This window comes from Ctenocephalides felis, unplaced genomic scaffold (genome assembly GCF_003426905.1).
Source record: "Ctenocephalides felis isolate EL2017-DRISC unplaced genomic scaffold, ASM342690v1 CF-g0.4_SCAFFOLD_01604, whole genome shotgun sequence".
Classification (NCBI taxonomy): Eukaryota; Metazoa; Arthropoda; class Insecta; order Siphonaptera; family Pulicidae; genus Ctenocephalides; species Ctenocephalides felis.
In genome coordinates, this window is record NW_020537758.1 from 4,622,590 (window position 1) to 4,646,789 (window position 24,200).

The window sequence follows — 24,200 nt, forward strand, 5'->3', positions numbered from 1 at the left end:
ACGAATTTGTGTTTTAGATAAAAAAAACCCTTAATAAAACATTTTATTCAATTTGTTTCATATACATATATATATCTATATACCCGTATCAATTTCATCGTCCATTTCGCACTTCCGATGTCTTTTTGTTCCGGTTACGCCTTCAATGTCCTGACGGAGCTTCCGGGTTTCCGGGGCGTCAGGCGCACCTTGAATCCTTCGGCCCTTTTCAGGATGATGTCGGCCTGAAGCCTGAAGTCCTTTTCGGTTAAGTCGCTGTGGACGCGGAAATTACGAAGGATCGTCGACAGGATTATCTTCAATTTTAACATCGCATATTTGCGACCTGGGGAGGAAAAGAACATATACGGTTAGGCCAAGGTTTTAGGGTATACCGAGACATTGTACAGTGTTGTGGTGTTAGACAATTGTGTTGGACAAGTTTGTCGAATGTTTCAGTAATTTGCACAAACGGTTTAAAAGTTACAAGATTTGTTAAGTGTACTTGCCTACACAACTCCTTGGCCCTGCCGAGAACGGTACGAAGGCGTAGTAGTGCCTGTTGGCAGTTCGCTCCGGCAAAAAGTTGTCCGGATCGAACACGTCCGGATTCGGAAAGTGTTCCGGCATTCTGTGCATTTTGTAGGTTCCGACTATGACTGTGCATCCGGCAGGAACCACAAAGTCACCAGAAACTAAAAGGAAAAAATAGTATATACTGTTTATATGCAACCAAATAGTCTAAACAAATAGTGAACTATTTATTGTGCACGTTTCGACACTGTATGTGTGCCATCATTCATGCCAGAATTTGTTTTGAACCCTGGCATGTGGGTACTCTGAAAACATCACTTTTTACAACTCAACTGATGGTATAAATTTCAAAACTCTATCTTTATTAGTTTAGAAGAAACCTTAAGTGACGGTTACATCGTATTTTGAACCTAGGCATGTGGGTACTCAAAAAACACAACTTTACTACTAAAGGTGTAAATTTTAGAACTCTATCTATATTAGTTTAGCAGAATTAATAATAGCAGAATTTTTATTTAAACCTCCATGTCGGCACAGTTATTTTTTCTTACTTAAACTTTTATGTAAAAATCATTGTGCGTATCATTTTACTTTTATCGTGGGCCTATAATATTTCACTCTCTTACCCAATTTTAAGTCTTCCTGAATTTGTCTGGCAATAATTGGTACTGGTGGGTACATCCTCAAAGTCTCCATCAGACATCTTTCTAAATATTTCATTTCTAAAGTGTCTTGGAACGTTGCTGGTCTGTCACTGTCTCCAAAGATTTCGTCTAGTTCTTGGATAACACGATCCTAAAAAGGATAAATTATACTATATATATATATATATATATATATATATATATATATATATATATGTATGTATTTATAATAACATTCATAATTACCTGGATGTGTTGGTGGATTCCCATCAAAGACAAGAAGAAGCTGCTGCCTGCAGCAGTCGTATCGTGTCCCTAAAAATTTAAAACAATATTTTATACAATATTGATAAATTCTTAATTAAATTTCTATTAACTCTATCATTGTATATATTCACCTCAAACATGATGGTATCGACTTGTTCCTTAATTTCAGTATCAGAAATAACAACTCCGTTCTGGTTGGACTCCAAAAGTAGATCCAAAAAGGCCAAACGTTTCTTTTCTCCAACATCGTTGTCGTCGACGTCCAAGTCGTCCTAAAAAATAAAAAAAATTAAAAACTATCATATGTTCTTTTACAAATTTGTAGCAGTAAGTTTTGTATTCTTTATTACCTTAAGACCGGCACTTTGTCCAAACGATAATCCTTCAACAGTGGTTGTCTTTCCATTGGCCAAATGTTTTTCCTTTTCGTCTTCCTTCTCTTTGACTTTCTTGGCTAATTCTTCGTAAGTGTTGATGGCCAAGGAGCCTCTGTTTCCCTTTGCGAATTCTTCCTTCTTGCTTCGAATAACCTGGAGAAAAATCAAAAAAATATTAATAAAAATGACCGATTTAAATTTACATTTAAACATATTTAAAATATTTCGCAAATTCTCAAAAAAAAAGTATTATACACCATTACATTCGTAATAAAATTCTTAGTTTTTCTGCTATATATCACAACAAAGTATTTCAAACCCTTTGAACACTAGACGAGTAACAATTGATATGAAGAACCTTACACTTTCGAAGCCTTAAACGCACTGCAAAAAGTGGCGCCAAAAATTTTAACGCAACGGCAAAATATTGAACTAGAAATTATCCCCACTCCTTTATTTTGAAACATATAAAACCTGACTTAGAGCCTAGAATCGTCACTTTTATTTCTGGAGCTCGAGGGACAACAATATACCTACCATAAGGACGGATTTACCACCGAAAGACTTTTGCCGATATTAATTGGACAAGAGACGAGCACAATGACAAAGTACGTAAGTGCGTTTGTAGTAACAATAAAAAAATAATTAGTATATTTATTATATATTAATTTTGTACGTGTACATCCCCCAGTGTATATATTGGTGACTCCGACGTGCAAACATTGAAACCAAATGAATGACATTAGGAACTTGTAGACAAGGAGTGCAGTATTGTGAACAAAATTTCCATCAAATTCATTCCACGACCACCTTGATATGATGTCAAGTGTCCAAACTCACCGAGGTAAAATATTAGAAGCCTATGAAAAGTACCTTAATTACGAAAATTCAGGTTTGCACACTAAGTCTTTGAAGTTACTTATATTTATATATGCACGAGTAAATAATATTAAGTACGTTTTATTAATTTTACAAATTTCAGAAAATATTTTTAAATAATTTACATCAACTTGTGAGTTTCATGTTATTAACAATAATTATTACATATAGTCTACGTGAAGAAATTTAAGTGATACTTGTAACATGGAAACAAAATAATGTTGCATGTATCAAATAAATTTTATATAGACATTATTGTTATTAACATGCAAATTATAAGTTGGAGTAATTTGTTTAAAAATATTTTCCCAAATTTGTAAAATTATTGGAACATACTTAATAAAATTTACTTATGCGTATATGAAATAAATAATTTTAAAAACACTTTGTGCAAACCTTATGCAATTTTTGTACTTAAACCAGTATTCATAGGCATCTAATATTTTACCTTAGTAAGTTTAGACACCAAAACTATCAACATACCAAATTTAAACAAAATATTCTGACATATTTATTATATATTAACTTTTTGCCTTACAGAATACCATTTCATTTTTTGTATTTTATTAATAAATAAAACCAAAAGTTTTAGCTTTGCCCTTTGTTTTAAATTTTAGTACCACTTTCAGCAGAAAATTTGTGTATTATGCATTATTAAAATGCATAAAATAATATTTGTTTATATTACTATAAACAAATATATTTTGTTTATAAATAAATTGCAAATACTTCATAACATCTTCTATGTGTTAAAGATGATACTGCAAGATGCATATAAGCGCGGTACTTCAATAAATTGCTGATTTGTAGCAAATTTTACTAGCAACAAATTTATGTTTGTATTTTATAAATTTAATACATATACTAAGGAATAACTTGGTATATTTTCAAAACTTTAGTATAATTTGTATAGGCATGACAAAATTTTAAAAAAGTACTTTGCGCATATTCGAGCCTAAAAGACTTGAGCAATAGTGCACGTGCTGCACAAACTGCTAATTTGCAAGTAATTCTGTTAAAACTGCATGCAATTTTATATTTTTATACACAGTGTATATAATAAAAAATGACATACTGACTCAAAATTTATAAGTTTCAACAAACTTTCAAAAATTTGCACAAAAAAGCAGTTAAACTTGAGTACAAACGTACCTCGCGGTACTTGCGTAGTAAATCGCAAGTTTCATGCTAAATTTACTAAAAAAACCTACGTGTTCATATTTTTTAAATTTAAAACACACATCAAAAAATGACATACTAAAATTTCAACAACCTAGCACAAATAACATAAACGTACCAGGCCCACAAAACCGAAAATTTGGTCAATCACACCATAAATCTACCACATAAATCTTTTATAATCTTTTACTCTTACCTTTTTCGTCAATCCATGGATAATATCCAGCAATTTCACTTGTTCCTTGGCATATTTGCTCAAATTGAATAAGAAGTCTGGATACAACCAGACTTTTGTGTGTCTCAAATGCAAAATATCACACATTTTCATAACGGCCATCGCGTATTCGAATCCGCTCCTGTCTTGGGTCTTTTTCGAGACTCCCATTGCAGTTTCTGGAAAAAAATTAAAATAAAATAGTAATTGATTTAATTTGTTAAAAAATAGTGAAGGGTTAATAAATTCAATGTTGGTTTTGTTGAGGGGATGAAAATTTTGTGAAAATTTTTGCTCATTTGTTTGAAATTTTTAGGCCTAAAAATGTAATTTATTAACTATTTTGTTAGAACTTGGTAATACTGGAAATACATAAATGTGAAAAATCGTTAAGAAAAATGAAATAAACAGAAATATTATTAATATATAATTTAAACTTAAATATGTATTAAATATGTAAATTCCACATAATATAATATTACCTAAAATTTATTTAATATAATTTAAAAATCAATTATATTAAATATTTTAAGAATAAATTCAGTGCTGTTTTTCGAATGTATACCAAACGGTTTTAAAATAAGATAAAAATATATATGTATTTTATATATAAAATTAGTAAAGAAATATTTAAAAAATAAGAAAAATATACACATATATATATATATATATATTATATTAAATAAAATTGTTTTAAATTAAATATATTATACAAATTATTATTACATTGAAAATCGTAATAGATTGTACTTTGTATTTTATCTCCATAGATGGAACGCATATTTTATTCTACGCTTTGCAAATGAACTGTTATTTGTTAAATAATTATTAAAGTATTTGGTTTTATTAACTTTTTACTATTTTTGCAAATTATTATTTTAACATTGACCTTTGAAATCATTTTTCATTGTAGGCTACTAAAATTATAAGTATATTAGGATTTTTGAAAATGCATTTTAAAAATCTAAAACTTTGTATTAGTATATTGAAATTTTAGTACGACATTCTTCAGTATATGTACTAAATTTAAAAAATATGAAATTATATACTTTTCTAGAAAATATAGCAAAAAATTAGCAATTCAATGAACAAATGCACGCTTGCATTATCGTGACGATACATGACGATTTTGTTTGACAATATATGGAGTATTTTTAAATATTAATTTAAAAATCTAAAACTTTGTTCAAAAACGCTACGTGGAGTATTTTTGAAATATTTTTTAAAAATGTAAAGCTTGGTATTAGAATACTCAATTTTTAGTATGACATTCTTCAGTATATATATGAAATTTAGAAAATAAATAATTACATATCTTTCTGTGAAAATTAAGAAATTTAGAATTTACTGAATAAATGCTATGTAGACGTGCAATACTTAACGATTATAATTAAATATATGTAAAGTTTGTTTTTGAAATAAATTGCAAAAAGTGCATAAAACAGTTTTTACTTAGTAAAATTTTGTCTAGTTTTTACTAATGTTAACATATTAGGTTGTCAAATATCTCCCTTCCGCTTTTTTGCTCTTGGTTTATAATACAAAAAGGCGGAAGGGAGATATTTGACAACCTATTATCATCCGGGATGAAAATTAAAAGCTATTTGAAGAAAAGTATAAAAATGTACCAAATCCATATAGTGCAAGTTATAGAAATAGTAAATTCCGCGTTTCAACTACGAATTATTCAAAATTTTAATATCAAATTGTATGAAACAGGTTTTACTAGATTTTAGTAAATTTTATCTAGTTTTTAATAATGTTAACATATTATATTGTCCGGGATGAAAATTAAAAGTTATTTGACCAAAAGTAAAAAACGTCCTAAATCCATGTTATAAAAATACTAAAGACCGCGTTTCAACTACGAATTATTCAAAATTGCAATATCGAATTACTCATAAAAATATATATATATATATATATATATATATATATATGTATATATACATATATCTATTTATATATATATATATATATATATATATATATATATATATATATAACGGATTTTTCTAAACCTTGGCAATGATTTAGCACGTGTGCGAATATATGATTCCAACGACAACATTGACCTGAATTTATTAAATTATACGACTTCTGGAATAAATTACAATTTTGCATATAAAAATATACATATGTATATATTTATATATGTATATATATATATATATATATTTATTTATTTATTTATATATGTATGTACATTTATATAATATCGAAGTTCAGTGATTCAAATTCTGGACGTACAACTATTAGTAGTAGAAAAACTTGTTTGGAAACAAGAACAAAAAATCTTCCATTGTTTTTGACGTTTTATAAGAATGACGTATTTATAAGAAATGTCATATTTCTTCCAAAAATTATATATATATATATATATATATATATATATATATATAAATATATTATGTTGCTAATTTTTAATTGTCATTTACCAAGTCAATAATTTCGAGAAATTCCTTAAGGCAAAATGGCACTTACACCTAGTTCGCGTACAAAGTCTTCTAAACAAGTTCTAATAAAGATCTTGCATTAAATTCTACATATCATGTCATAATAAAATTATTATAATAATAGTCAAGTTGTTATTGAAAGGTTGTTTGTCTCGAGGAAAACACGCAATATATACATATATATATATACATATAGATACATATATATATATATATATATATATATATATATATAAATATATCCAACTAGTTCTCTCAACAATGAGTAATTTTATTAACCAGTTTAACTTTAATTCAATTTGTTTATACGAGTTGTATTATACATACAATAAAAAAATATTTATAACTATGACGAGGAGGAAAAAAACGAGATTTTTACGCAAAGAGATGATTTGAAGGAAATTGTACCAAGGAAAAGCAGATTTGTAATATATACTTGTATATATATATATATATATATATATATATATATATATTATGGTGCATATATACGATACCAAAAATTTCTAGCTTTGATGCAAATTCAAGATTTTCTTAAAGTTTAAAATCAAAGATTAATTAAGAATCAAAAATCAAAAATTAATATACATATAAATTAAAATTTAGTAAATTAAAATTTTAAATAAATATTTTTTGGAGAACAAATCAAATAAAATAAATAATGTATCAAAGGCTCTAATTAATTTTAAATTATTAACTTTTTATAATTTATATTTTAATTCAAAATAATATATAAGAATTATAAATTGCGTGAAAACAGTATGAAGTATTTTAAAGAAATTTAAAAGATATTTAAAGAAATTAAAGTATATTTTAAAGAAATTTAAATACATTATTAAAAAAATAATACTTTCGGTTAATAATTGAATTTCTGATGTAAATATTTAAATTATTTTTAATTTTGAAATTATTATTAAATTAAATTATTAAAAAATATATTTTTAATAAAAAAATTATAATTAAATTTGGACTAAACTGTACAAATTATCGATAAAAATAGAGAAAGAAATTTAAAATAACATTTAAATTGTAAAAGTCACAAGAAGATCATTCGATCAAATTTTAATTTTCATAAAAAACGAAAAAGGACAATTTTTGAAAACTAGAAATTCACAGTTAAATTATTTAACCTCCTAATTTATTACTATTTTCATTATTTATTACAATTTATATTCATTTTCATAAAAATATAAATTTGATAAATAAAAAATAAGAATATCTTGCATAAAAATTATAAATTATAAACTGCACCCTGATTTGACAAATTTTATTTTAATTTTTCGAAAATTTAATTATTTTAAAAATTTTAATTTAATTATTTTAAAAATTTAATTTAATTATTTTAAATTTTAAAAATATTCTTTCACAAATAATAAAATTTAATAAAATTTAACAAGGAATTAGTAAATTTTAAGCAACTATTTTGGATAAATTTATTATTACATGATATGAACAATTTCAATAACAAGAATTGTAAAATTTCTTTAAAGTTTTGTGTAATAAATTCTCTTTAATTAATTTAATATTCTAGATAAAAACACAAAAATTAAAAAAAAAATATCAAATTTAAAATTTGAAGAGCAACAAAAAATAAATGAGTTTTATATATATATATATATATATATATATATATATATGTACTATTGAAAATAGTACCAAATATTTCGATAAAAATTATTAATTTAATAAAGTCAATAATTTGAAAAATAAAAATTTATAAAAAATTAAAAACTTGTAGAAATAAAAACAACACAACTATTTGTAAAATGAAAAAAAAGTAAATGTACAAAAATTAGAATAAACTTTTACTAAAAAAAAATTCAAAAATCTGGACCAAATATTTCAATGGAAATGATTAATTTAGTACAGTCAATAAAATTCATAATTAATAATTTACAATAAATTGAAAATTAGAAAATAAACATAAGAGACTGTTTGTAAAAATCAAAAACTTAAAAAAAAATGGTTAACGAATAAATAAAACAAAATTTAAAACCAAAGAATGATTACGGAGGCAAATCGTAGTTTTTGTAAAAATGTGTTATTCTAAGAAAATTTGAGAAATACTATAAAATAATTCTCTCTATTAATAATTATTATATAATAATATTAATAAATACTATTATGATTATTATAATTATTACTATAACTTACCCAAAAGAATTTCGACAGTGCACTCGCTCATATAATCGTGACAGTCAAAAGTTTTGGACCCTTCCTTTTTCATCTTCTCCACCACTGCTTTACTATTAGCATTGAAAAGGTCAATGAAGGACTTCAAAACATTCAAGTGGAAAGTAGGGGCAATCAATTTTCTGTGGGACCTCCATTTGTGACCTAAAAAAAAAACAAAAAAATAGTACAAAATTTTCCTCCCCTAAGTGGATCGTCGGAGTTAATATTTACCAGTGCTGATCAAAAGTCCATTTCCCAACCAGGGTTTGAAAAATCGATATTCAGGGGATTTGTCGATGTAGACATGGGACCCTAAGACGACTTCGACGTCCCTGGGGTCAAAAAGAAAGACCAAAAGTTTAGGGCCAACCCAGACTCTTGCGATTCTGTCGAATTCCATAGAAGAGTTGTAGATGTTGGAGAAGATGTCTGGAAAAAAGAAAAATTATGTGTGATTTTTTTTTGGAAAATTTGATGTAAATCCTAAACTAATGGATTTATGTAAATGATGTGTTAGAGGAAATTGTTTGGAATTAATTAGTCTATAATTTGGTGTTGAAAAATTTCCTTAAAGCAACTCGGTGTACTCAGAAATCGATATTGAACATAGAGGTGTGTTTACGTTCTTGTCACCTATGCATGCCTTTTGTATAAATTCTATAACTCGTAAATCATTCGATTAATATGAGTGGTGTATTAGACAAATTTATTTAGAATTAAATAAGTTTTAATTTGGTGTTATTAAAAAATCTTATAGCAACTCAGTATACTTTAAAATTCAATTTGAATATCGATGTCTAATTTTGACGCGTTATTTTTACATAACTTCCATATATGTATATAGATGTTGGAGAAAATATCTCAAAAACGAGGAAAATAGGTGATGGATTTTTTTGGATAATTGGTTGTAAATTCTAAAATTCCGTAAAAATGGATTTATGTAAGTGTTAGAGGAAATTGTTTAGGATTAATTAGTCCATGATTTGGTGTCAAAAAATATCTTAAAGCAACTCGGTGTACTCATAAATCGATATTGAACATAGAGGTGTATGGGCGTTCTTGTCACCTATGCCTGACTTTGGTATAAATTCTATAACTCGTAAACCATTCGATTAATATGAATGGTGTATTAGACAAATTTATTAAGAATCAATTGATCTTTGATTTGGTATTAATTAAAAATCATATAGCAACTCGGTATACTTTAAAACCCTCTTTGAAAATCGACATCTAATATCGACGTGCTATTTTTACATCCCTTGCATATACATATAAATAGATGTTAGAGAAGATATCTCAAAGAATGAGAAAAATAGGTGATGCATTTTTTTTGAAAATTGCTTATAAATCGTAAACCACTCGATTTGTATTGATGGTGTGTTAAAGGAATTTGTTGAGAATTATATATTTCATGATCTTGTGTCAAAAAAATGCCTTAAAGCAACTAGGTGTACTCATAAATCGATATTGAACACAGAAGTGTATAGACGTTCTTCTCACCATGCATGTCGTTTGTATAAATTCTGTAACTCGTAAACCATTCGATTAATATGAATGGTGTATTTGACAAATTTATTAAGAATCAATTGATCTTTGATTTGGCATTAATTAAAAATCATATAGCAACTCGGTATACTTTAAAATCGCAATTGAATATCGAGACGAGTTATTTCTACATCCCTAGCATATACATATATTGACGCTGTAAAAGATATCTCAAAAATGAGGAAAATGTATGATGCATTGTTTTTTGAAAATTAGTTGTAAATCCTAAACCACTCGATTTGCATTGATGGTGTGTTAACGGAAAATGTTAAGAATTAATTATTCTATGATTTGGTGTCAAAAAAATGCCTTAAAGCAACTCGGTATACTCAAAAATCAATATTGAACATAGAGGTGTATAGACGTTCTTGTCACCATGCATGCCTTTTGTATAAATTCTGTAACTCGTAAATCATTCGATTAATATGAATGATGTATTAGACAAATTTATTAAGAATCAATTGATCTTTGATTTGGTATTAATTAAAAACCTTAGAGCAACTCGGTATACTTTAAAATTCAATTTGAATATCGATGTCTAATATTGACGCGTTATTTTTACATCCCCAGCATATACATATATTGATGCTGTAAAAGCTATCTCAAAGAATGAGGAAAAAAGGTGATGGTTTTTTTGGAAAATTGGATGTAAATCCTAAACTAATGGATTTATGTAAATTTGGTGTTAGAAGAAATTGTTTAGGATTAATTAGTCTATGATTTGGTGTCAAAAAAGCTTTAAAGCAACTCGGTGTACTCAAAAATCAATATTGAACATAGAGGTGTATGGGCGTTCTTGTCACCTATGCATGCCTTTGTATAAATTCTATAACTCGTAAATCATTCGATTAATATGAATGGTGTATTAGACAAATTTATTAAGAATAAATTGGTCTTTGATTTGTTATTTATTAAAAATCTTATAGCAACTCGGTATACTTTAAAATTCCCTTTGAAAATCGACATCTAATATCGACGCGCTATTCTTACATCCCTTGCATATACATATACGTATTGACGCTGTAAGAGATATCTCAAAAATGAGGAAAATGTATGATGCATTTTTTTTGAAAATTAGTTGTAAATCCTAAAACACTCGATTTGCATGGATGGTGTGTTAAAGGAATTTGTTGAGAATTACATATTTTATGATCTTGTGTCAAAAAAATGCCTTAGCAACTCGGTGTACTCGGAAATCGATATTGAACATAGAGGTGTATAGACATTCTTGTGACGATGCATGTCGTTTGTTTAAGTTCTATAACTCGTAAACCATTCGATTAATATGAATGGTGTATTAGACAAATTTATTAGGAATCAATTTATTTTTGATTTGTTATTAATTAAAAACCTTAGAGCAACTCGGTATACTTTAAAATCTCCTTTGAATATTGGAGTATAATATCGACGCGCTATTTTTACATCCCTTGCATATACATATATAGATGTTAAAAAAGATATCTCAAAGAATAAGGAAAAAAGGTGATGGATTTTTTTGGAAAATTTGATGTAAAGTCTAAAATAGTGGAAATATGTACATGATGTGTTAGAGGAAATTGTTTATAATTAATTAGTCTACAATTTGGTGTCAAAAAATTGCCTTTAAGCAACTCGGTGTACTCATAAATCGATATTGAACATAGAGGTGTATAGACATTCTTGTCACGATGTATGCCTTTTGTATAAATTCTATAACTCGTAAACCATTCGATTAATATGAATAGTGTATTAGACAAATTTATTAAGAATCAATTGATCTTTGATTTGGTATTAATTAAAAATCTTATAGCAACTCGGTATACTTTAAAATCCTCTTTGAAAATCGACATCTAATATCGACGCGCTATTCTTACATCCCTTGCATATACATATATTGACGCTGTAAAAGATATCTCAAAAATGAGGAAAATGTATGATACATTTTTTTTTGAAAATTAGTTGTAAATCCTAAACCACTCGATTTGCATTGATGATGTGTTAACGGAAAATGTTAAGAATTAATTATTCTATGATTTGGTGTCAAAAAATGCTTTAAAGCAACTCGGTGTACTCATAAATCGATATTGAACATAGAAGTGTATATACATTCTTATCACGATGCATGTGTTTTGTATAAATTCTATAACTTTTGAAGCATTCGATTAATATGAATGGTGTATTTGACAAATTTATTAAGAATCAATTGATCTTTGATTTGGTATTAATTAAAAATCATATAGCAACTCGGTATACTTTAAAATCCTCTTTGAAAATCGACATCTAATATCGACGTGCTATTTTTACATCCCTTGCATATACATATACGTATTGACGCTGTAAGAGATATCTCAAAAATGAGGAAAATGTATGATGCATTTTTTTTGAAAATTAGTTGTAAATCCTAAAACACTCGATTTGCATGGATGGTGTGTTAAAGGAATTTGTTGAGAATTACATATTTTATGATCTTGTGTCAAAAAAATGCCTTAGCAACTCGGTGTACTCGGAAATCGATATTGAACATAGAGGTGTATAGACATTCTTGTGACGATGCATGTCGTTTGTTTAAGTTCTATAACTCGTAAACCATTCGATTAATATGAATGGTGTATTAGACAAATTTATTAGGAATCAATTTATTTTTGATTTGTTATTAATTAAAAACCTTAGAGCAACTCGGTATACTTTAAAATCTCCTTTGAATATTGGAGTATAATATCGACGCGCTATTTTTACATCCCTTGCATATACATATATAGATGTTAAAAAAGATATCTCAAAGAATAAGGAAAAAAGGTGATGGATTTTTTTGGAAAATTTGATGTAAAGTCTAAAATAGTGGAAATATGTACATGATGTGTTAGAGGAAATTGTTTATAATTAATTAGTCTACAATTTGGTGTCAAAAAATTGCCTTTAAGCAACTCGGTGTACTCATAAATCGATATTGAACATAGAGGTGTATAGACATTCTTGTCACGATGTATGCCTTTTGTATAAATTCTATAACTCGTAAACCATTCGATTAATATGAATAGTGTATTAGACAAATTTATTAAGAATCAATTGATTTTTGATTTGGTATTAATTAAAAATCTTATAGCAACTCGGTATACTTTAAAATCCTCTTTGAAAATCGACATCTAATATCGACGCGCTATTCTTACATCCCTTGCATATACATATATTGACGCTGTAAAAGATATCTCAAAAATGAGGAAAATGTATGATACATTTTTTTTTGAAAATTAGTTGTAAATCCTAAACCACTCGATTTGCATTGATGATGTGTTAACGGAAAATGTTAAGAATTAATTATTCTATGATTTGGTGTCAAAAAATGCTTTAAAGCAACTCGGTGTACTCATAAATCGATATTGAACATAGAAGTGTATATACATTCTTATCACGATGCATGTGTTTTGTATAAATTCTATAACTTTTGAAGCATTCGATTAATATGAATGGTGTATTTGACAAATTTATTAAGAATCAATTGATCTTTAATTTGGTATTAATTAAAAATCATATAGCAACTCGGTATACTTTAAAATCCTCTTTGAAAATCGACATCTAATATCGACGTGCTATTTTTACATCCCTTGCATATACATATATTGACGCTGTAAAAGATATCTCAAAAATGAGGAAAATGTATGATACATTTTTTTTTGAAAATTAGTTGTAAATCCTAAACCACTTGATTTGCATGGATGGTGTGTTAACGGAAAATGTTAAGAATTATATATTTTATGATTTGGTGTCAAAAAATGCCTTAAAGCAACTCGGTGTACTCATAAATCTATATTGAACATATAGAGGTGTATGGGCGTTCTTGTGACGATGCATGTCGTTTGTTTAAATTCTATAACTCGTAAACCATTCGATTAATATGAATGGTGTATTAGACAAATTTATTAAGAATCAATTGATCTTTGATTTGGTATTAATTAAAAATCTTACAGCAACTCGGTATACTTTAAAATCCCTTTTGAAATTCGATGACTTATATTGACGCGTTATTTTTGCATCCCTTGCATATACACATATTGATTCTGTAAAAGATATCTCAAAGAATGAGGAAAAAAGGTGATGAATTTTTTTGGAAACTTTGATGTAAAGTCTAAAATAGTGGATTTATGTAAATGTTATGTTAGAGGAATTTGTTAAGAATTATATATTTTATGATTTGGTGTCAAAAAATTGCCTTAGAGCAACTCGGTGTACTCATAAATCGATATTGAACATAGAAGTGTATAGAAGTACTTGTCACGATGCATGCCTTTTGTATAAATTCTATAACTCGTAAACCATTCGATTAATATGAATGGTGTATTTGACAAATTTATTTAGAATTAAATAAGTTTTAATTTGGTGTTATTAAAAAATATTATAGCAACTCAGTATACTTTAAAATCCTCTTTGAAAATGGACATCTAATTTTGACGCTTTATTTTTACATCACTTCCATATATGTATATAGATGTTGGAGAAAATATCTTAAAAACGAGGAAAAAAGGTGATAGATTTTTTTGGAAAATTTGATGTAAATCCTAAACCACTCAATTTGCATGGATGGTGTGTTAAAGGAAAATGTTAAGAATTATATATTTTATGATTTGGTGTCAAAAAATGCTTTAAAAAGCGACTCGGTATACTCAGAAATCGATATTGAACATAGAGGTGTATAGACGTTCTTGTCACCTATGCATGACTTTGGTATAATTTGTATAACTCGCAAACCATTCGATTAATATGAATGGTGTATTAGACAAATTTGTTTAAAATCAATTGATTTGGTATTTATTAAAAATCTTATAGCAATCTTATAGAAAATTTTTTGTTCAATGTGACTAAAAACTGTCTGAAAATTGGTTAAAAAACCAGAAAATTTGTGTGAAAATATTTCTAGTTATTATAAAATTATTAAAGCCCATTGATTAAATATATTTGATTTATAACAATTATTTCATTCAATGTGAACATTTTATTTCGAAATTTAAATGCAACATTTTAAATAAAATTCTAGTCGTACAGTAGTTAAATTAATAGATGTATAATTAAATCCGTGTCTTTGAAATTCATTTTATCCATTTTATAATTTTATTTAATTTTAAATATATATTACATATGCTGACAGCTCAAGTAAACAATTAAATTATTCTCATCATCATATTATCAGGTGTAAAACCGGTAAAACGTCTTTTATTTTATTAGTAGTAAATTACATCCAGTTGCATTTTGCATTTTGCATTGACGTAATAATAATGAATGATTCAATCGATAAATAATTAATACATGTCATTCATTCTAGTGTCACGTTTATCCAATACGAATCCAGTTGGATTTAAATTAAAATGACGCATGACCGTTGAATATTAAAATTTTAATATTCATCTGGAATAATTAGTAGAATGGATAATTTATATAGTTAAAACAGATATTGCTAAATATTAGAAAAAAAATCAAATAAATATTCTCGTTATTTTGGAAGTTATAAATCCTGATTTGAAAGAATGTACTCGCGCTCCTTGATACTATCTTAAATTTGTTACTAAAGATGTTAATGATTTATTTATTAAATTTCAATACAGATGTTTTTCTAGCAGTTTTATATTATATATATATAAAACACATGCTAAAGAATATTACATTAATTGCATACAAATATACAAATTATTTTTCAAGTTAGAGACCTTGTTTTAGAAAAATGTACCCGCGCAATAATTTAAATTAAATTTTGGACCTAAGATGAATATTTCTACAGTATTATCTCTGTAAAAATGTACTCATAAAATTTATATTTTGCATTGGTTAAAAAATGTAGTTGAAATTACTTTAAAATTAAAAAGTAAGACATTGAATCTGTGAGGTGAAAAGACAAATTTTGAAAAACAGCAAAAAAACATTTGTCTCTTTTGTAAAAAAAACACATGCTTAGGTTTTCACAATATAATTGCTCAAAGTCAATTTGGTACTTTGTGCCCCTTATTTAAAAATTGAAAAATTAAAAATATATTTTATACGTTGCAGAAAAATTAATAATAAAAATTACGTAATCACACGAATGTGAATATATAAATTATAAATAATTTATAGTATTAAAAAAAGACGTTGGAAAATTTGCTTTCTTATGCTTTTTCACGTTGATATTTATTTTTTGAGTGAAGCTTCATTATTTTTATACAACTTACCAATAGGCTACGTACTACTTATCGTAATGTACTAAAATTACACACCAAATAAATGCATGTTAGGTATGAAAACTGCGAAAAAGTTATTAAATTTATATCCTGAAGGTTGAATTTATTTTACGTTAATAATATTGAACTTTATTTTTATAATTCATGCAAATTGCCCTAAGGCAAAACAATACTTGCAACTATTTATTCAATATTTGATCTATTATATAAGATTATTCTTCAAATTTATAATTCAAATCTCGTTCCAATTTATCGCAAGTGCATAAAAATGCATCATATATTGCATTTTGATTAAATAATTGTTATTTCATATAATCTATTGAATAAGTGTGTATGTTAGTATGCATATTTATGTATATGTAAGATTACTAATTGTCCTTGGATGAAAATGTCCTTGTTAATGGATTATATACACGTATATATATATATATATATATATATATATATATATGTAATTATATTTGTTTATAACAGAAAAATAGTATAATTATATGATTATTTTTTTAAAAAGTAAATATACTTTATAAATTATTCCATCTATTTATAAATAAATAACCTGTACTTTTATTTATAGAAATAGTTGCTTTATATGAAATGTGATTTTAATAAGACAAATTAAAAGATTACAAAATAAGTTAAAACATTTATAAATAATTACTAAGGTTTGTCTATAAAAATAATTAATTAATTTTCCATTTCTTGTAAGTCAAAAGCTTCTATCAATTTTTTTAAATAAATAGTAAAATATATATTTAAATTATATTTAAACAAATTATATTCTTGATTATGTAATAGGGCAAAAAATTATAAGGTAATAATAAGGCAAAAATAGAATTTAAAAAATGACAATTTATTTTTTTTACCTGGACTGCTTCCAACAAAATCCAATAAGTTTCCAATAACAGGGTATCCCTTAGGGCCAGGAATCCTTTCGGCCAATTCCAACATCCTTCGTCTTGATAATTTCCAATAAACAAACCATAATATAAGGGCCGGAAAAAGGAGCATCACAAAGGCCCTGAAAAAAAAGACAAAAATTGTTATATACTTTTTTGTAATTAATTATATTAATTTTCTAAACTAAAAACCTTCTTTTTTCCTCCAAAAAATTAATACCGGTTAATAAAATGAATTTACAATTTTAGGATCAATGCATACTCACTAATTTGGATTTATTTCAATTTTGAATTAATTTTTAAAAAAAAGTGAATAAAACCTATATAATAACCTATACAATAATGAATAAATTTAAGAAAAATATTTTATATAAAGAGTGAATAAATTAAATAAAAGTGTTAATTAAAAAGTTAAAAGTGTCATTATTTTGGACAAATTATGTGAGTATATTGCTCATGATAATATGTATCAAGTAAAAATTTCTTTCTTTCATTTTTATTTATTCATATTAATCTATATGAATAATTTAACCTTATTTCAATTAATTTTAAAGAAATTTAGTAAGAAAGCGTAGTTGTAAAATTTGTTAAAATAAAATTACATGTTACATGAAAATTATACATATATCTATACAAAATTATTTACTTATTTAAATATAATTAATTTACCTTGAGGCCGTTCCAGTTTGTATTAAAGTTTCGGTGGGCCCACCGTTCATTTCAAATTCTGTCGACATTTTTTATCTGAAATAAAAAAATAAATAATTAAAAATACAACAAAAATAGATAATTAAAAATATAACAAAAGTAAATGATCAAGTTTTAAAAATTAATAAATAATAAAAATATTAACTAATGTCGACTAGCGCTACCTACTAATAGTAGGTGCTATAATGTGTCTTATGCGTTTGTTTGTTATAACTTTTTACAAACAGCAAATTTGTTTAAAATTAAATAATTTATAATATTGTCTCACAACCAAAAACTCTGCAGCAACTCGATATACTCTTAAATTGCCAAATAAAATGACAAGTATTTTTGATGCCAAGTACGTTAGCAAAAGTACATTTGTTAATTAAATGATTTATAACTTTTCGTCCGAACTGAATACAGTATTTGGCAGAATTATTTAAAATTAAATTATCTACAACATTGTAATACAACTAAAAGCCATACAACAACTCAATATACTTATAAATCATTAAATTATTTATAACTTCTAAACTATTTGTCCAAACTGAATACAGTATTCGGCAAAATTGTTCTAAATTAAATTATCTATAACAGTGTCTAACACTAAAACATCCTATAACAACTCCTCATATTTATTTTACGTAGTATATATATTTATAAAAAGTTTTTAATAAAGGCATTGTTAATGGCATAGATATAAAATACACAAAAAAAATTATTATACATAATAGTTCAAACAAATAAATTATTTATACAGATAGTTTAAAAAATAGTTGAATAATATAATTATATTTCAGTATATAAATTTATTTTATTTATTGAATTTAAAAAAAATTAATATTATTCTTAAAATTGAAAAATACTCTCATATGTGTTGCATTGGTCAAAAGTGCATTTACTCACTAAATTATTTATTACTATTAAACTATTTATGCAATTTCTGTACTATATTTGGTAAATTTATTCAAAATTGAATAATCTATAACAACAAACAAAAAATTTTTATACTCACAGAGAAAAAAACATGAATTTTATACATACTCATTAAGTAAAACAATTGTAATACATATAAATAATCTTTTCTAATAATGATGTGTATTTTCTCATAATTTCTTCGTTGCATAATTAAACCGCAAAACCACACGAGTATATAAATATTAATTTATATATATATATATATATATATATATATACAATAAATTAATATTTATATCCATTCAAATCATTTCCTCATTTCTCTTTAAAAGATGAGCAGAAGTTGTCGCAAAAAATTTTCAACTAAAACTTGTTCGCAAAACAAACTTGTTTTGCGAAAATTTTCCAAACGTGTCGTTTGACTTTTGACCCTTTTCATGACCCTAACATAATATATAAAATTTATTTTATAAACACTTTCACTTAGGTAAAGTGAAATTGGAAGTTAATAGAAATAATTATTATATATTATGTATGAAATATAATTTCTTGTTTAACTAATTTAATTGTTTCTACTATTAAGTGCAAAAGTAGAAATAATTTAGTTAGTATAATTTGAAATAATAATAATAATAACTAGAAAAGTAGTTTATAAGTTTATAATGAAAATTGCTAGTTTCAAATAATAATAATAACTTCAAAAAATGGTTAAAAATTAAATACTGATAAAAGTACTAAAGGTATAGTTAATTTTTAAAATAATAATAATAACAGTTAAAAAAATAGTCAATAATTTAATAAAGATAATCGTAATAATATTCTTTGTTAATTCCAAAACACTTGATGTTTCTAATTTCAATTTTTTTTGTAATTATAAAGCTTTGATGTATTTTCTTAGGCAAAAAATCATGAGCTTTCAGAGAATATGTATCATTTTATTTTGCTATTTATGAGTATACCGAGTTACTGTAGAGCATTTTGTTGTCAGGCAATATTGTAGATAATTTAATTTTAAACAAATTTGCCAAAAATACTATTTAGTTTCGATAATTATTTTGAAAGTTATAAATGATTTAGTTAGTGAATAAATGTACCTAATGAATGATCCTAAATACTGTTTATAAGATATGTGTTATTTTCTTTTTTCATTTATGAGTATATCGAGTTGTTGTAGAGCATTTTGTTGTTGGACAATATTGTAGATAATTTTGAACAAATTTGCCAAAAACACTTTTAAGCTTAGATAAATATTTCAGAAGTTATAAACGATTTAGTGAATAAATGTATCTAGGAAATCATCCTAAATCCTGTTTTATATTATACAGCAACACATTAAGACTATATGCTGTTTTCTTCTTTTATTTATGAGTATACTGAGTAGTCTGTAATTAATTTAATTCTGAACAAATTTGCCAAAAACAATACTTAATTTGAACAAATAGTTTAAAAGTTATTGATGATTCGGTGAGTAAATTTACTTCAGTCATATATTTTAATTTTTTATATACTAAAATTCGAAATAATTTATTTTTTCTTTCAAGTATAACAAATATTATATTTAAATTATTTTTTATATTTAAAATTTTCACAATACAAAATTGAATAATTTAAATTATTTCTTGATATTACATAATATTTTGTCAATTTTCATAAAATCAAGAACAAATTTTAAAGAAGAAATTTCAAGATAAAATTATACATAATAATATTCATTCATTTTCATTTATAGTTATTTCCTGCCATAAATCCTTTAGTAAATTTTATAATTTTTTCGCCAAATTAATTAAAATTTAAAATTGATTCTTTCATTTCTTATTTGCATTATAATTTATGTTAATTTAAGTTTAAATAAAATTCAAGCTTTTTTTTTTCAATTATATATTTAATATACCTACATACATGTACATAATATTGCATTTAAAATTTATTTCTTGCTATAGGTTTTTATAAATTTTATGGTACAATTTCTTAAGTTTTAATTAAATTATGATTTTTTTATTTAAATTCAATACTATTTAGTTCATCATATATCTTTTTTTATCACCTAATTGTTAAAAATTTAATTTTATATAAGTTGTTATTAATTTAAAAATAAATTTCAATACATATGATATAAATTTTTTACTCATTAAAATTATATTTTGATATTTTTAAACTTTGTATGCGTAGTATTATATTGAATTCAAAATTATTTATGTATTTGACAAATTTATACGAAATTCAATGAAATATTATATAATTCAAAAATAATATCCTACAGTCAAATAAAAAAATAGAAAATTATGAGGAGTATTTAAATGTCGTTTAAAATTTTTAAATGTAAAACAGTGCATCACTTTTATATATATTTTATAACTTTTGAAATATTTGACTAATATGAATAAAATATTTCGCAAAATTGTTTAAAATTGAATAATCTGTAACATTGTCCCTACAATATTTTGGTAAAATCCTAAAATGTACCAGGAAATAAAAAATAACTTTAAAATTTACTATAAAACAAACCTCAGCATTATATGATGCATCTAGTTAATATCTCTTGTAACTTTAAAACTATTTGAGTAAATTAAATAAAATATTTGGCAAGTTTGTACAAAATTAAATATTATATAATATTGTCTAACATTATAACACTCTACAACAACTCGGTGTACTCAAAAATTAAAAAAGAAACATTTACAAAAATTTTATAAAGGTTTTAGACCACCAATATTAAATTAATAATAAATTTAAATCCACTTACATTTTATTCGTCCCTTTGGTCCGAACTCACGAAAATCACTCACAAATCACTCGAATAAATAAATAAAATTTAAATCAAATCAAAATTTCATATGAACCAGATATAAAAAATTGATCGAGAATACGACTAAGAATATCAGGAAGATTTTAACGCAGTCTATCATATAGAAGTATAATTTCAAATTTCACTTGACTAATATTTTGTATAAATTTCTATTTTTTTGTTGTCTTTGTTGTTTAGAAGTAGTGCTTCTGTTGAGAAGCAATTTGATAATGCACTTTTGGTTTTAGAATTTTATTCCTATATATACGACGGTGGAGCCGCCAGGCGGTGCGGACGTGTGACGGCAAACTGGTATACCGGGATATATATATATATATATATATGTATACCTGTATATATATATATATATATGTATGTATGTATACCTGTATATATACATATATATTCTATAAATCTCTAGGCATAAGCCATATACCACTAGTTAAAATATAATGTTCATAAAATAAATTAAAGATAAAATCTAGGGGTGTAATCATTTCATATAAACATATATGAAATTATAAACAAAATATTTTTAACGTACATTCAGTTATTTAAAATTAAACTAAATTATGTTTTGAAAATATATTTCATCACTTCTTTAGTGACACTACTACAAATAATATAAAACCAAGTAAAATATATAAAAGTAATTCTTGTTTCTAAATTCCCAGTTTTGTTTGGATTTCTTAAACAATTATTTTTGGTTAAAGTGTACAAGTCATTGTTTTAAAAATTTCATTTCATGTGGTTAAAAAAAATTCAATTTAGTTCTAGAAAATCTTTGATCAAATTAATAATATCACTCAAATTTGAAAGAAACTAGCTGTAAGTGGAATTCTGTCTTGAGGCAGTTATGGCATTGTGCCTTAAGGCAAATTGCTGGAACTTCCCGTACCGTAACGAAATGTTCGAGGAATACTGAATGTTTTCAAATAGATTATTATAAATATTGTAACATTGTCTAATATTTATAAGAATTATATAAACTGAATTGCTGAGTTGAAATTATTTGTAAAGTATATTAGAAACTATAGTCAGAATTACAAATAAAATCTGAAATATTTTCGATATACAAAAAAAAAATAGTTGGAACAAAATTTTTTTTTCCAAAATCAATTATTTTGTTAAGACAAGCAGAAAGTTCTTTGAAACATTTCGGACGCTTAGTTCTCACAAAAATTGCCATTTTTTACATATTTTGCTCCGTATCTTCAAAATGGCTGGCCAAAAACTAATAAACACTTCTCCCAATCATTACTAATTGAATGTTTTTTAGATCATTCAAATCGGATACTCCGTTCTCTCAAAAATTCGATTTCTATTTCTGCACTCTTTGCTCCGTATCTCCGAAACGGCTGGACCTGCCTTTGCCAAAAACTAATCAGCTCTTTTCCCTATCAATAGGAATCGAATGTTTTTGAACCATTCAAATCGGTTGATCCGTGCACCCGAAAACGTGACTGGAAATTTGTATCCATACATACATACACACACACACACACATACACACACACACACACAACACATCCATTTTTTTCTGAGGTATGCCAAAACGTTCAGAAACCTTCAAAAAGTCGAGAAATGTAAAAATTTTCAATTCCGATTTTCGGCCCATTACAATAACTTACCCTACAGGAAGTTAAAAAAATCTATTCTGATAATTTTATTAATTGTATTTTTTGCATTTAAATTTTGCATTTTTTGCAAAGTTTAACTATTACTAATTTTTTTTATTTTACAAAAAGGATAATTTTCTTTTATTTCATTATTCAAAGTGTAATAATTTGCGCATTTTTATTTAATAATTTACTGTTATATTGAATATTTTGATTTCATATTTTGATACATTTTTAATTAGTAAAATTTTGGTTGTGGTAAAATTTATGTTGCATTTTCAATTAAGTGACACATTTATATTTTTTCTAATTTTTTGATAAAAATATATTAGACAAATTTGACAAAACAAAATTTGACAACTACTAAAAATTAGGCAACTTTGAATTTCTTAAAATTTTTGAAATAATGCTTTTTTATTAATATTATAATAATTTTTAATATTATTTATAATAATTTTTAATAATATTTAAAATTAGAAATTTCTTAACAAACCTAATAAGAATACTTGTTTACTTAACAGCTGTTAATTTTATATAAAAATATTAAAATTTGTATTTTTGCAAAGTTTTTTTAAAAATGTGATAATTATTTGATACAATTTGAAATTTGTTTGAATATTGAAAATTTGGGGATTTTGAGTTTGGTTCACAAAATGATATGCTATTATTAAAAGAGTTATTAGAAAAAAAATAGAAAATTTTGGCCCTATTTAACTTTTTCCTAGAACTTTCTTCTTTGTAAAATAATATTTTATAAATTGAATATTATATAAAATTATAAATTAACAATTATGCATATATATATATATATATATATATATATATATATAATATTAATGACGTTAAAGATCAACCTGTTAT

The 24,200-nt window shown here is 25.1% G+C and overlaps 1 protein-coding gene across 1 annotated transcript; it reads right to left on the reverse strand.

Annotated features, from left to right (window-relative positions):
• Positions 1 to 21,901, reverse strand: LOC113372630 (cytochrome P450 4g15-like). Its single transcript, XM_026612988.1, has 12 exons — positions 21,679 to 21,901; positions 17,997 to 18,071; positions 17,295 to 17,449; positions 8,936 to 9,133; positions 8,684 to 8,866; positions 4,056 to 4,252; positions 1,775 to 1,954; positions 1,556 to 1,696; positions 1,404 to 1,472; positions 1,140 to 1,308; positions 489 to 674; positions 1 to 325 (listed from the first exon to the last, which is right to left on the reverse strand). The coding sequence occupies exons 2-12, from the start codon at positions 18,062 to 18,064 to the stop codon at positions 135 to 137; spliced, it is 1,737 nt and encodes a 578-aa protein (XP_026468773.1). The 5' UTR covers positions 18,065 to 18,071; positions 21,679 to 21,901; the 3' UTR covers positions 1 to 134.
• Positions 21,902 to 24,200: the final 2,299 nt, after the last annotated feature.